The 13,927-nt window shown below is 43.0% G+C and overlaps 1 protein-coding gene across 1 annotated transcript in view; it reads left to right on the top strand.

Moving 5' to 3' along the window:
* slc6a7 (solute carrier family 6 member 7) overlaps positions 1–13,927 on the top strand; it is a 29,064-nt gene that overhangs the window by 4,137 nt on the left and 11,000 nt on the right. The window contains exons 2-4 of the mRNA XM_069892514.1: positions 230–361; positions 1,524–1,672; positions 5,815–5,864. Of these exons, the coding sequence (XP_069748615.1) occupies positions 230–361; positions 1,524–1,672; positions 5,815–5,864 (331 nt within the window). The remainder of the gene's footprint in view (positions 1–229; positions 362–1,523; positions 1,673–5,814; positions 5,865–13,927) is intronic.

Raw genomic sequence — 13,927 nt, 5'->3', positions numbered from 1 at the left:
ATCCCGTACCATTTGTGTTCTAGGCATGTTCCCGATCCCCGTACCATGTGTGTTCTAGGCGTGTACCTGACCCCATACCGTGTGTGTTCTAGGCGTGTTCCCGATCGCGTACTGTGTGTGTTCTAGATGTGTTCCAGATCCCGTACTGTGTGTGTTCTAGGCATGTTCCCGATCCCCGTACCATGTGTGTTCTAGGCGTGTACCTGACCCCATACCGTGTGTGTTCTAGGCGTGTTCCTTATCCCCTACTGCATCATGATGTTGGTGACGGGACTGCCTCTTTTCCTGATGGAACTGAGCCTGGGACAGTACGGAGGCGCAGGGCCGATCACCGTGTGGAAGTGCTGCCCTCTGCTGAAAGGTTCTGTATGATACAAGTGTCCATCTCAGTTCCAGCGCTCCTGGCTCCAGTTGTAGCTGCACCACCAACACTAGACAGCCCTTCGGTCCACAATCACTTCCACAGCTCAGTCATGCTCATTGTGTGGAGTCGGGGTTTGGAGGATTCTCTCCTGTACTGCTGGAGGTGTGTGTGGGAGCTCCGCACTGTTCTGGGATTAATCGATCCACAGCACCTTGGTCTGTCCTGTCTGGTTTGATTGGTTCAATCGCCATGACACTGCCTTTTCATAACACAGAACCCTTGGCCATCCCTGGGGAATCTCGAATCACGCGCTACCAATCCCCTCCCTCCCCACAAACAAACCTGCCCCCACCGCCACTGCACGTCCTTGGTCTGACCTGGGCTAAGATTCCTTAACTATCATGTAATAAAACAGGTGTAATATTACACATTTGCTTTGGTCTTCTGTGAGGCAGACAGAGATTTGCCATCGGCAGAAATTGCCTGGTGCCTCTTACAAAGAAAGAGAAGCAAAAGAGAGTCGTTCCCCCCAGAGTCACCGGGTGTCCGTGACTTCACCCCCAGCATTTTCGCAACCACACAGATTCCAGTCCAAACCATTGGCAGCCCGAGCTCCAGATCTGCACCAACACGATCAGGAGCCCCTCCCACATCCTGGTTCCAATATCTGGTACCCCTTCAGTCGGTCTCCAACATACCACAGCCCAGCGCGAGACCTTTGACCACAGATGCCCGCAGCCTGCGTGTGTTCCTCACCTCAAGTTGGCAACAGCCCCATCACCTGTGTATTCTTCAGCCTCAGAGCCCACTGTGGACATCATCCTGTGAGTCGTCTCCTCTGCTTCTCCTTCTCTAAAAGGGGGGTGGGGGCGGGGGAGGTTGATCTCCCTGTTTTCTGCTTCCCTAGAGTCTGCAACCCCTGGTGATCACAGGCGCCAACATCTCAGGCACAAAACTGCAGGCCGTTAAAAGCTTGTACAGAGCCGTCACTAAATAGACTGGGCGGTAGGACCTAGCAGAGCTGCAATGTGTCTCCTCTCCTAGCTCTCCAAGGGTCCACACCAGCGCTTCCCTTGCCTCAGCTACAGCGCCACCATCACCGCAGTTTTTTTGTCATGTCTCTGACTGAGTCTGATGCCCTTCCTTCCAACATTCCCAGGGATCGGGATCGGAATGATCGTGGTTGCTTCTCTTGTATCCCTTTACTACAACGTGATTATCGCCTGGACATTCTACTACCTGGGAAGCTCCTTCCAGAACCCCCTCCCTTGGTCCTGTGAAGCCCCAGCCAACATCCAACTGTGCCAGGTATGGGGAGGGCCAGAAGGTCCCACCAGGAATCGGGGGATGGCCTCGAAGTGGGACGTTAGAGGTGGGCAGGACGGAATGTGAACAAGGTCCAGAGCATCTGAGAAACACGGTCAACCGAAGGGAGTGCAGAGATGCCTGGACTGGTGACCTTCAGCTGGGGGGAGGATTGGGCTGCCCAGGCTTGTTCATGGCTCTGCAGAAGAGCTGAGGGGGTGACTGGAGGGAGGCAGGGACCAAGACAGTAGCGATCACCCTTTACCCGTAGTTGGGGCATCACCGTGAGAGAGGGATGAGATTTAAAGGGGATCTGACTGTTTTACCCAGAGAATGGTTGGTGTCTGGAACTGTCGGCTCAAGGAGGCACTTGAATGGGCAGGAGACAAATGGGTTGGAGTGGGGGATGGCATGGTGTGGTGGGCTGAATGGCCTGTTTCTGTGTTGTACAGCTCCGTGAGTCAGTGATCTTCAATAATGCCAGGTGCTTGGCCAGGTTTCACATACTCAGGGTGTCAGGAAGATCCTATCACAGAGCATCCAGGCATGCTGGGGATGTCTGAGTCAGATCACATGGCACCCAGGGGTGCGAGGGATGTTGGGGTCAGATCAGGACATGCAGGGTGCTTGAGGTGTCAAGATCCAATCACAGGGCACCCAGGAGTGCTCGGGATCTTGGAAGGGTCAGATCATAGGGCACGCAGGATTGTCTGGGTTTGGTGAGGCCAAATCACATGGTGTCCGTAGGTATCAGGAAGATCTGATGACAGGCCACCCAAGGGTGCTGAGGTGTGTTTGGGTCAGATCACAGGGCACCAGGTCAGATCATGGGACACCTGGGGTGCTGAGGGTGTCTGGGCCAGAACCTGCTCCATAGAGCCAGTGACCTGTGGACAACCAGGTCCCATTAAGCTTTTACTCTTCCCCTCCTCCTCCCACTTTATTACATTCCCCCTTCCAAGTCTTCTCCCTCAACTCCCCTTGTCCAGATCACCCAAAGTTCTGAAAGTCACAGAGTCTTGTAGTGCAGGACAGGCCTTTCTGCCCAACTCATCTGTGGGACATTTGAGGTGGGCAGGACAGGATGTGAGCAAGCTCCAGAGGATGTGAGAAGCATGGTCTGTCAAAGAGAGTGCAGAGGTTGTCTGGCCTGGTGGCTTTCAGCTAGGGGGAGGGATTGGACCGGCAGGCTGATTCATGGCTCTGCAGAAGAGCTGATTGGCAGGGGGAAGGGGGTGGGGGGTGACCACACGCTGGGATCTAGTCGGTAGCGACAGGTTTTCTCCCTGTGTTAGTCTCAGTACCTGCATTCAGCCATACCCTATCTGTCCAAAAGTCTTTCGCAATGTCCTCACCTCTCCCGCTTCCTCTGGCAGCTCGTTCCACACACCCATCCCCCTCAGCTCCCCTGTAAATCTTTCTCCTCACAGGAGATTTGTGCACCCCTCCACTGGGAATAGACTGAGCAAAGTAAAACGTGAAAGTCTGTAGACACCGTGGTGGAGGTAAAACATGATGCTGGAGGAACTCAGCAGGTCAAGCTTTATGCAGCAGGAAATGAAGATGCATAACCAATGTTTCGGGCTTGAGCCCCTTCATCACCGTATGAGCAAAATGTCGACAGGCACCTGAACAAAATTGGGGGGGAGGGACAGGGAGAGGAGCACAGGCTCACGGGCAGGAGGTAGCAAGGGAAGGAGGGCACACCAGCAAACAGGAGGAGGGGGGACAGCTCTGAGAATGGAGAGGGATGGGGAAGGGATGGGTGGTGTAGCAGAAACCGGAGAAGATGTTAAAGCCACCCGGATAATCTGGATAATGCCAGCTCTCCAACCCCTTCCCTCTCCATTCGCAGAGTCATTCCCCCCTCCCCCTGTTTGCTGGTATTCCCTCCCTCCTTTATCCACCTATTCCCTCCTGCCTGTGGGCCTGTGCTCACCCCCCGCCCCTCACCCCACCATTTTGTTCGGACGCCTGCCGACATTTTTCCAAACTTCGAAGACGGGCTCAAGCCTGAAATGTTGATGTTACTTTATCTTTGCTATGTAAAGTGCACAGTTGGACCTGCTGAGTTTCTACAGCGTTGTGTTTTTACTAAATAGACTGACCAATCACTTCATTGATGCTTTCATGGATTTATAAGGAACCCCTCAGCCTCCTGTGCTTCAGGGAGAAAGGTCTCCGCTTCCAGCCTCTCCCGTTAACTCAACCCTCCTTCTCTGTTCTTGCCTTGTCTACCTCGACAAACCTGGAAATAAGACACTTGGTCCATCAGCCAAACTGTGGTCTGTGTGGTGAATTGAGGTGCACAGACGCTGCCCCACCTTTTAGAACTATACACTCTTCGCCTCCATTTCAATAACCAATTCCCGATCCATGTCAGGATATTCCCCCAATCCCTGCACTCCAAACTTGTTAACCGTGGTCGAGGTAAAACACGATGCTGGAAGAACTCAGCAGGTCAAGCTTTATGCAGCAGGAAATGAAGATGCATAACCTAATCCAACAGATTAACCCAGTAATGACAAGATCAAGCCCCACGCTGGAAAAACTCAGCAGTTCGAGCCATGTCCGTGGGAAGGAGGGAATGGTCGGCATTTCAGGTCGGAACCTTCCTCATCTTCAGTGCTGCTTGGCCTGCTGAGTTCCCCCAGTGGATTGTTTTGAGCCCCAGCCTCCTTCCTGTGTCTCCATCCCTTTTAATGATACATTGTGGATTCCTGCATTTCCCCATTACTGATGTTCGAGAGCAGCTCCCTCCCTCTCTCCTTCCCAAGCAATGGTGGTGCATGTGGAGGGGTCCACAAACAGCCCCTCCGATCCACAGAGTTCACAGAGTGTCAGGGCAAGGTGACAGTAGCAGCTCTGATGTAAAATTCTGAGCATCCATTGACAGGTGGACAGTCGGTCTTTTCCCAGGATGTCACACACGAGCAGGAAATGGGGGGGGGGGGGGGGGTTTTAAAAAAAGTATTGGACGTAGAGTCCAGTAACAGGCCCTTCTGGCCCATGAGCCCATTCTGCCCAAATACCCCAATTAACCTAACTATCTCGTATGTTTTGGAAGGTGGGTGAAACAAAACCACCCAAGGAAAACCCTCGCAGACACGGGGAGAACGTACAAACTCCTTACAGACAGCGCGGGATTCGAACCCTGGTCACTGGTGCTGTGATGGTGTCATGCTAACTGTACTGCCCCACGGTTTAAAATAGATATGTTGGACAACGTTTTACACAGAGGGTGGTGGGTGCCTGGAGCAGGCTGCTGGGGGAGGAAAGTTTAAACAGGCAGACAACAGAGGGACACGGAACAGTGCAGAAAGATGGGATGTTTGAATTGGGCAGCAGAGATGCTGGCGTTCATTTCAAGAGGAATAGAATCTAAGAGCAGTGATGTGATATTGAGGCTTTATAAGGCCCTGTGAGACCTCATGTGGAGGATTGTGAACAGTTTTGGGCTCCCCATTTAAGAACGGACGTCCTGACATTGGAGAGGGTTCAGAGGAGGAACACAGAAAATTCCAGAATGAAAGGGTTATCGTTTGAGGAATGTTTGACAGTTCTTGCCCTGTATTCATTGGGATTTAGGAGGAGAATGGGGTGGGGGGGGGGGGGGGGGGGAATCTCATTGACACATTTTAAATGTTGAAAGCGATGGATAGAGTAGATGTAGAAAGGTTGTTTCTGACGGCAGGAGAGTCCAGGACAAGAGGGCACAATTTCAGGATCAAAGGGCGTCCACTTAGAACAGAGAATTTCTTCAGCCAGAGGATGGTGAATCTGTGTAATTTGTTGCCACAGGGGATTGTGGAGGCCGGGTCGTTGGGTACACTTAAGTAAGAAATTGATAAGTTCTTTATTAACCAGGACATCAAAGGTTATGGGGAGAGGGCCGGGCATTGGGGCTAAATGAGAAAATGGATCAGCTCATGGCAGACTTGATGAGCTGAGTGGCCTGTTTCTGTGCCTGCATCTTGATCTGATGGTCAGTCCATAAGAAGGGCCTGTCCCTGAGCTGTGTTGACCCATGTTCCATGTTTTGAGTTCTCGGTTCTGTGTTGCATGTCGGGTGACTGGGGAAAGGGGGAAGAATGGCTCATTGGAGATGTGAAGATGGTCACAATTCTCTCTCTTGCCCCTTCCAGAATCTGACTGTGAACCAGACCAATCAGAGTGCCAGTGAGTTCTTCTGGAAGTAAGTCCAGTCTCTCTCTCTCTCTTCTCTCTCTCTCTCTCTACGCGGGATCGATGGTGTCCAGTACCCCTTCATATTGGACTGCCCTTGTTCACCCCAGTCAGGCAGAGGCCCACATGGCTCATGCCACACTCAATCTGGCCACTCAGGCCTTCTGTACTTTGCCACTGCCTCTGTGGGACCAGCTCCCTCACGTACCCCCTACCCACCCCTGCCTCCCCCAGGACAGGCTCACCCATGTGCATCCATTCTCTCCAATGTTGTTGGTTTGGATGTTAGGGTTGACTGGTCTCCAGGAAGATGAGGTAGTGACTGGCCACTGGGAGGGCAACACCTCAGTGCAGACTCCACAGTGGCCAATCCCCCGTGGTTTCCCACCAGTGAATGCAGATGGCTGATGGGTACAGGTCCATGAAACCTCTTCCCAGTCAGGGAAAAACCTCTGTTGGAGAAACAACACCAGCCACCAGAACCCCTAGACAAGCAAGAAGCAGGTCGGGCAGTATCTGCGGAGAGAGGTGGATAGTCAACATTTGGGGTTGGGGGCCTTCATTGAGTGGGAGAGATATCAGCAGGAAGAGGTGGGGGCTGAGATGTGGAGAATTGGAGAGGGGCTGAGGTGATTGGACACTGGACGGATAGTAAATGCAAGCAGGAGTTTTCAACTGAGGGTAGGTGAGATGCAAACCAGAGGACATGGGTTCAGGGTGAAAAGGGGAGAGGTTTTGGGAAAGTGGGAGCGAGCTGCCAGCTGAGCTAGCGAATGCAGGCTCAATTTTGACATTTAAAATCAACTCGGATGGCAGGGGTATGGAGGGAGATGGGCTGGATAATAAAAAGTCATGCACAAAAATCTGAATATAATGTTTGTATCGCTATATTATTAAATTTAAAATTGTAAATAAAATATTTTTAAAAACACAAAAATCTGCGGACACCGTGGTTGAAATAAAAACGCAATGCTGGAGAAACTCAGCAGGTCAAAACGATGAACAGTCATGCACCATATAATGTCCGACCACAGATATGCTCGTGGTTCCATCAGGTTATCATAGAGTTCAGAAATCCTGATCGGAGATTGGGACGTATCGGACATATCCGAATATAGCAAATGTGACAGCCTCCTGCACGGAGCACGTGTATTTCGTGTCTTTGTATACAAAGCGATTGCGCTGCCAGGTGTATGATGGTACAGTACAGATATAATCTGTAATACACATGTCTTGATAGTCGTAATAAACCCCTACTGAACTGGACTTCCTAGCTTTTCAAAATATTTTTATTGAGCCTAACATAATGATCCAACACACAACAAACTGCATGTAATTAAGTGTAATTCAAATCCATACGTAGTTGTTGATTTAACATTATTTCTTAAAAATAATTCTGGATAGAAACTGATCGAGTTACATTGGTCAAAACCGAGTCCTACCTGTCTAATTTGATGACCCAGAACAACCATAATCAAACCTGTAAATAATCAATTAATCTAAAAAAGGGAATACAAGGAGATAATCAAAAACAAAACAACCCTAAAACTAAATTGAATCGACCCCCTCCCTCTGATCAAGGTGACCATGGAGATAATATAAAATGTAAAAATGTGGATTGAACAGAGCCCTTCAGAAACCAGACAGAGAATCTCCAAAGCATCCAAATGACTTCAATCTGCTGATCATAATGAGAACCTGCAAATGCCCACATCTTTCAACTTGAAACTTTCTCTCTTTAATGTTGGATATAAGTTTCTCCAAGTTTAAATAGGACATTACATCATGTAACCCCTGTGTATGAGTAGGTGAAGATTCATCTTTCCATTTCATCAAAATTGCTTGTCTGGCTATCAATTTTTTGAAGAGGTGACTAGGAATGTGGATGAGGGTAGCGCAGTGGATGTTGTCTATAAGGCCTTCGATAAGGTACCACATGGAAGGTTAGTTAGGAAGGTGCAGTCTTTAGGTATAAATTTTGAGATAGTCAAATGGATTGAACATTGGCTGAAAGGGAGAGGCCAGAGAGTGGTAGTGGATAATGGGGTGGTGAATTGGATTAGTAAATATGCAGACGATACTAAGATAGGTGGAATAGTGGATAATGAAGAAGGTTTTCAAGGATTGCAGAGGGATTTGGGCTGCTTAGAAAAGAGGGCTGAAAAATAGCAGATGGAATTTAATGCTGATAAGTGTGAGGTGCTTCATTTTGGTAAGAAGAATCAGAACAGGACATACGTGGTAAATGGGAGAGCATTGAGGAATACAGAAGAGCAGAAAGATTTAGGAGTAACGGTACATCGTTCCCTGAAGGTAGAAACTCACGTGAATAGGGTGGTGAAGAAGGCTTTTAGTATGCTGGCCTTTATCAATCATTGCATGGAATATAGGAGTTGGGAGGTGATGTTGAGATTGTATAAGACGTTGGTGCGGCCTAATTTGGAGTTCTGTGTGCAGTTCTGGTCGCCTAATTATAGGAAGGATATAAACAGAGTGGAGAGAGTGCAGAGAAGGTCTACCAGAATGTTACCTGGGTTTAAGCATCTAGAGTATAGGGAGAGATTGGACAGATTAGTCTTTATTCTTTGGAGCGTAGAAGGTTGAGAGGGGATTTGATAGAAGTATTTAAGATTATGAAAGGGATAGACAGAGTGGATGTGGATAGACTATTTCCGTTAAGAGGAGGAAAGATTAAAACAAGAGGACATGAGTTAAGAATTAAGGGGCAGAGGTTTAGAGGTAACATGAGGGGGAACTTCTTTACTCAGAGAGTGGTAGACGTGTGGAATGAGCTTCCAGGAGAAATAGTGGCGGCGGAGTCAATTGTATTATTTAAGAAAAGGTTGGACAGGTATATGGATGAGAAGAAGATGGAGGGTTATGGGCATTGTGCAGGGAGGTGGGACTAGAAAGGGGTGTTTGGTTCGGTGCAGACTAGAAAGGCCTAATGGCCTGTTTCCGTGCTGTAATTGTTATGTTATGTTAAGATGCTAAAAGCTAAAACTTTCTCCTGGGTTGCAAACAGAGGTAGATCCAGTTCACGAGAAAAACTAAACAAGGCAATTAAAGGGCACAGTTCTATTTTGATCTTAGAAATGGTTGATAAAGATTGAAAAACATTTACCCAAAATCTTCCTAATTTGGGACTCTCCCAAAGCTACTGTACGTTCTTCTTTTTTTTTAAAATTTTTTATTTTTCACACCATAAATCACATTAGCCATGATACACACTTTTTCCTTTTCACACATATACAGTGACATTTTCTCCCCCCCCCACCCTCCCTCCTCCCAACCCACCCCCCCCATCCATTTAAGGTATACAATCTAGGATACATTAAACCAGTCAGACAATGTTGTCACTCAACAAAAATACACCAGAAATTCTACTGAGTCCATTCTTTTCTTTCCTTCTCCTTCCATCAACTTAGGTAATGATTGTCCCCGGTAGGTTTTCGCTATTGTATTTAATGTATGGCTCCCATATTTGTTCGAATATTTCAATATTATTTCTTAAACTATATGTTATTTTTTCTAATGGAATACATTTATTCATTTCTATATACCATTGTTGTATTTTCAAATTATCTTCCAATTTCCAGGTTGACATGATACATTTTTTTGCTATGGCTAGAGCTATCTTAACAAATCTTTTTTGTGCATCCTCCAAATCAATTCCAAATTCTTTGTTTTTTATGTTACTTAGGAGAAAGATCTCTGGATTCTTTGGTATATTGTTTTCTGTTATTTTATTTAATATCTGATTGAGATCTTCCCAAAATTTTTCTACTTTCTCACATGTCCAGATTGCATGAATTGTTGTTCCCATTTCTTTTTTACATCGAAAACATCTATCAGATACTGTTGGGTCCCATTTATTTAACTTTTGAGGTGTAATGTATAGTCTGTGTATCCAGTTATATTGTATCATATGTAGCCTCGTATTTATTGTATTTCTCATCGTTCCAGAACATAATTTCTCCCATGTTTCCTTTTTTATCTTTATATTTAAATCTTGTTCCCATTTTTGTTTAGTTTTACCATTTGTTTCCTCATTCTCCTTTTCTTGCAGTTTAATATACATATTTGTTATAAATCTTTTGATTATCATTGTATCTGTAATCACATATTCAAGGTTACTTGCCTCTGGCAAACTCAAACTGCTTCCTAATTTATCCTTCAAGTAGGATCTCAATTGGTAATATGCCAGCGCTGTATCTTGAGTTATTTTGTACTTATCTTTCATTTGTTCAAAGGATAAGAATCTATTTCCTGAAAAACAATTTTCTATTCTTTTAATCCCTTTTTTTTCCCATTCTCTAAAGGAAAGGTTATCTATTGTAAAAGGGAGTATCTTGTTTTGCGTCAATATTAGTTTTGGTAATTGATAATTTGTTTTATTTCTTTCTACATGAATCTTCTTCCAAATATTGAGGAGATGATGTAATACTGGAGAACTTCTATGTTGTACCAATTTTTCATCCCATTTATATAATATGTGTTCAGGTATCTTTTCCCCTATTTTATCTAATTCTAATCTCGTCCAGTTTGGTTTTTCCCTTGTTTGATAAAAATCTGATAGGTATCTTAATTGTGCGGCTCTATAATAATTTTTAAAGTTTGGCAGTTGTAAGCCTCCTTGTTTATACCATTCTGTTAATTTATCTAATGCTGTCCTCGGTTTCCCCCCTCTCCATAAAAATTTCCTTATTATTTTCTTCAACTCCTTGAAGAATTTTTCTGTCAGTTGTATTGGCAATGCCTGAAATAAGTATAATATCCTTGGAAAAATGTTCATTTTAATACAGTTTATCCTTCCTATTAGTGTTGTGGCAAATCTTTCCATTGCTCTAAATCGTCCTGTAACTTTTTCATTAGTGGATAATAATTGAGTTTATATAATTGGCCGAGATTTTTGTTTATTTGTACACCTAGGTATCTTATTGCCTGCATTTGCCATCTAAATGGAGATTCCTTCTTAAATTTTGAGAAATCCGCATTATTCATAGGCATTGCTTCACTTTTATTTACGTTTATCTTGTAACCCGACACTTCTCCATATTCCTTCAATTTCTTATATAATTCTTTTATTGATAGTTCTGGTTCTGTTAAGTACACTATAACATCATCCGCAAATAGACTGATTTTATATTCTTGTCTTTTATTTTTATTCCTTTTATATTATTATAAAATTTTTATCAATTCTGCTAGTGGTTCTATAGCTAATGCAAACAATAAAGGTGATAGTGGGCATCCCTGCCTCGTTGACCTGCTTAAGTTAAATTGCTTTGATACATGTCCATTTACTGTCACTTTCGCTAACGGTCCCTTATATAATGCTTTAATCCAATTAATATACTTCTCCGATAAACTGAATTTTTGCAATACTTTGAACAAATAATTCCATTCTACTCTGTCAAAGGCCTTCTCTGCGTCTAAAGTAACTGCTACTGTAGGTGCTTTATTTCCTTCTACTGCATGAATTAAGTTAATAAATTTACAAATATTGTCTGTTGTGCGTCTTTTTTTGATAAATCCAGTTTGGTCTAAATTTACCATTTTCGGTACATGCTCTGCTAATCTGTTTGCTAATAGTTTAGCTATTATCTTATAATCTGTGTTTAGTAAAGATTTTGGTCTATATGATGCTGGTGAGAGTGGATCTTTCCCTTGCTTTAGTATTACTGTAATTATTGCTGTTTTACATGAATCTGGTAAGCTTTGTGTTTCATCAATCTGGTTGATTACATCCAGGAGGGGCGGAATTAATAAGTCTTTAAATGTTTTGTAGAATTCTATTGGGAATCCGTCCTCTCCTGGTGTCTTATTATTTGGTAATTTTTTTATTATCTCTTGTATTTCTACTATTCCAAATGGTTCTGTTAATTTATTTTGTTCCTCTATTTGTAGTTTTGGTAATTCAATTTTAGTCAGAAATTCATCTATTTTCCCTTCTTTCCCTTCGTTTTCAGTTTGGTATAATTGTTCATAGAATTCTCTAAAGTTTTCCTTAATTTCTTTTGGATTATATGTAATTTGTTTGTCTTTTTTCCTTGTTGCCAATACCATTTTCTTAGTTTGTTCTGTCTAAGATGCCATGCTAGAATTTTGTGCGTTTTTTCCCCTAGTTCATAATATTTCTGTTTTGTCTTCATTATGTTCTTCTCCACCTTATATGTTTGTCGTGTTTCATATTTTATTTTTTTATCTGCCAATTCTCTTCTTTTAGTAATATCTTCCTTCATTGCTAATTCTTTTTCTATATTTACTATTTCCCTTTCCAACTGCTCTGTTTCCTGATTATAGTCCTTCTTCATCTTGGTTACATAACTTATTATTTGCCCTCTAATGAACGCTTTCATTGCGTCCCATTGTATAAACTTATCTTTCACTGATTCCGTATTTATTTCAAAGTACATTTTAATTTGTCTTTCTATGAATTCTCTAAAATCCTGCCTTTTAAGTAGCATGGAGTTTAATCTCCATCTATACATTCTTGGAGGGATGTCCTCTAACTCTATTGTCAATATTAAGGGTGAATGGTCCGATAATATTCTAGCTTTATATTCTGTTTTTCTTACTCTATCTTGCATACGAGCTGATAACAAAAATAGGTCTATTCTTGAGTATGTTTTATGTCTAGCCGAATAATATGAATATTCCTTTCTTTTGGGTGTTGTTTCCTCCATATATCCAAAAGTTGCATTTCTTCCATTGATTTAATTATAAATTTGGTTACTTTGTTCTTTCTGTTAATTTTTTTCCCAGTTTTATCCATATTTGAATCCAAATTCAGGTTGAAATCCCCTCCTATTAATATGTTCCCTTGCGTATTTGCTACCTTCAAAAAGATATCTTGCAAAAACTTTTAATCTTCTTCGTTAGGTGAATATACATTGAGTAGATTCCAAAACTCCGAATATATCTGACATTTTATCATTACATATCTCCCTGCTGGATCTATTATTTCCTCTTCTATTTTAAATGGCACATTTTTACTAATTAATATAGCCACTCCTCTTGCTTTTGAATTATACGATGCTGCTGTTACATGTCCTACCCAATCTCTCTTTAATTTCTTGTGCTCCAATTCAGTTAAATGTGTTTCTTGCACAAATGCTATATCAATTTTTTCTTTTTTCAGTAAATTTAGCAGTTTCTTCCTTTTAATTTGGTTATGTATTCCATTAATATTTAAAGTCATATAGTTCAATGTAGCCATTTTATACTTTGTTTATCTTCCCTTTCCGTTTTTCCATCATTACCTTTCCTCCTTTTCCATTTCTGTTTTCTTATTTTAAACCCTTTATAAGACAACATTCCTAAAACATCAAACATTTTCCTTATTCTCCTATTTAAAACTTCTTTAGCCCCAATCTCCCCTTCCCCTCCTGAGTTGTCCTTTATCCCTTGTCGCACAACAACATCTCCCCTCTCCATTTGGATTTGCAAATTAACTCACAAGCGTCAACTGATTTTGCAGAGACCGTAACTCCTCCCCACCCAGCCCCCCCCAGAAAAGATTTCACTTTTCATATGTAACAAAGGTCACTCTTTTAGTTCCCTCCTTATTCCCTCTATTCCATTTCCTTCCCTTATTAATTCTTGTCTATACTATCTATATTTTCCTCTAAATACAGATACACTGACGTATGCACATTATACATATACACACTTATACTTCTTTACCCACATACATATAAATCGTGGTCATTTTTACTCTCATTACACGTCTTCATCCCTCAGTCTATTTTGTAATTGTTCTGCAAATTTTCGTGCTTCTTCTGGATCCGAGAATAGTCTGTTTTGTTGTCCTGGAATAAATATTTTCAATACCGCTGGATGCTTTAGTATAAATTTATACCCTTTCTTCCATAAAATCGCCTTTGCTGCATTGAACTCCTTTCTCTTCGTTAGGAGTTCAAAACTTATATCTGGATAAATGAAGATTTTTTGCCCTTTATACTCCAGTGGTTTGTTGCCCTCTCTTACTTTTTCCATTGTCTTCTCCAGTACCTTTTCTCTTGTAGTATATCTTAGGAATTTTACTAAAATAGATCTTGGTTTTTGTTGTGG

Source organism: Narcine bancroftii, chromosome 7, assembly GCF_036971445.1.
Source record: "Narcine bancroftii isolate sNarBan1 chromosome 7, sNarBan1.hap1, whole genome shotgun sequence".
In the NCBI taxonomy this organism is placed as follows: domain Eukaryota; kingdom Metazoa; phylum Chordata; class Chondrichthyes; order Torpediniformes; family Narcinidae; genus Narcine; species Narcine bancroftii.
Note: the sequence above shows the minus strand (reverse complement) of the source record. Positions and strands in the feature narration are given on the sequence as shown.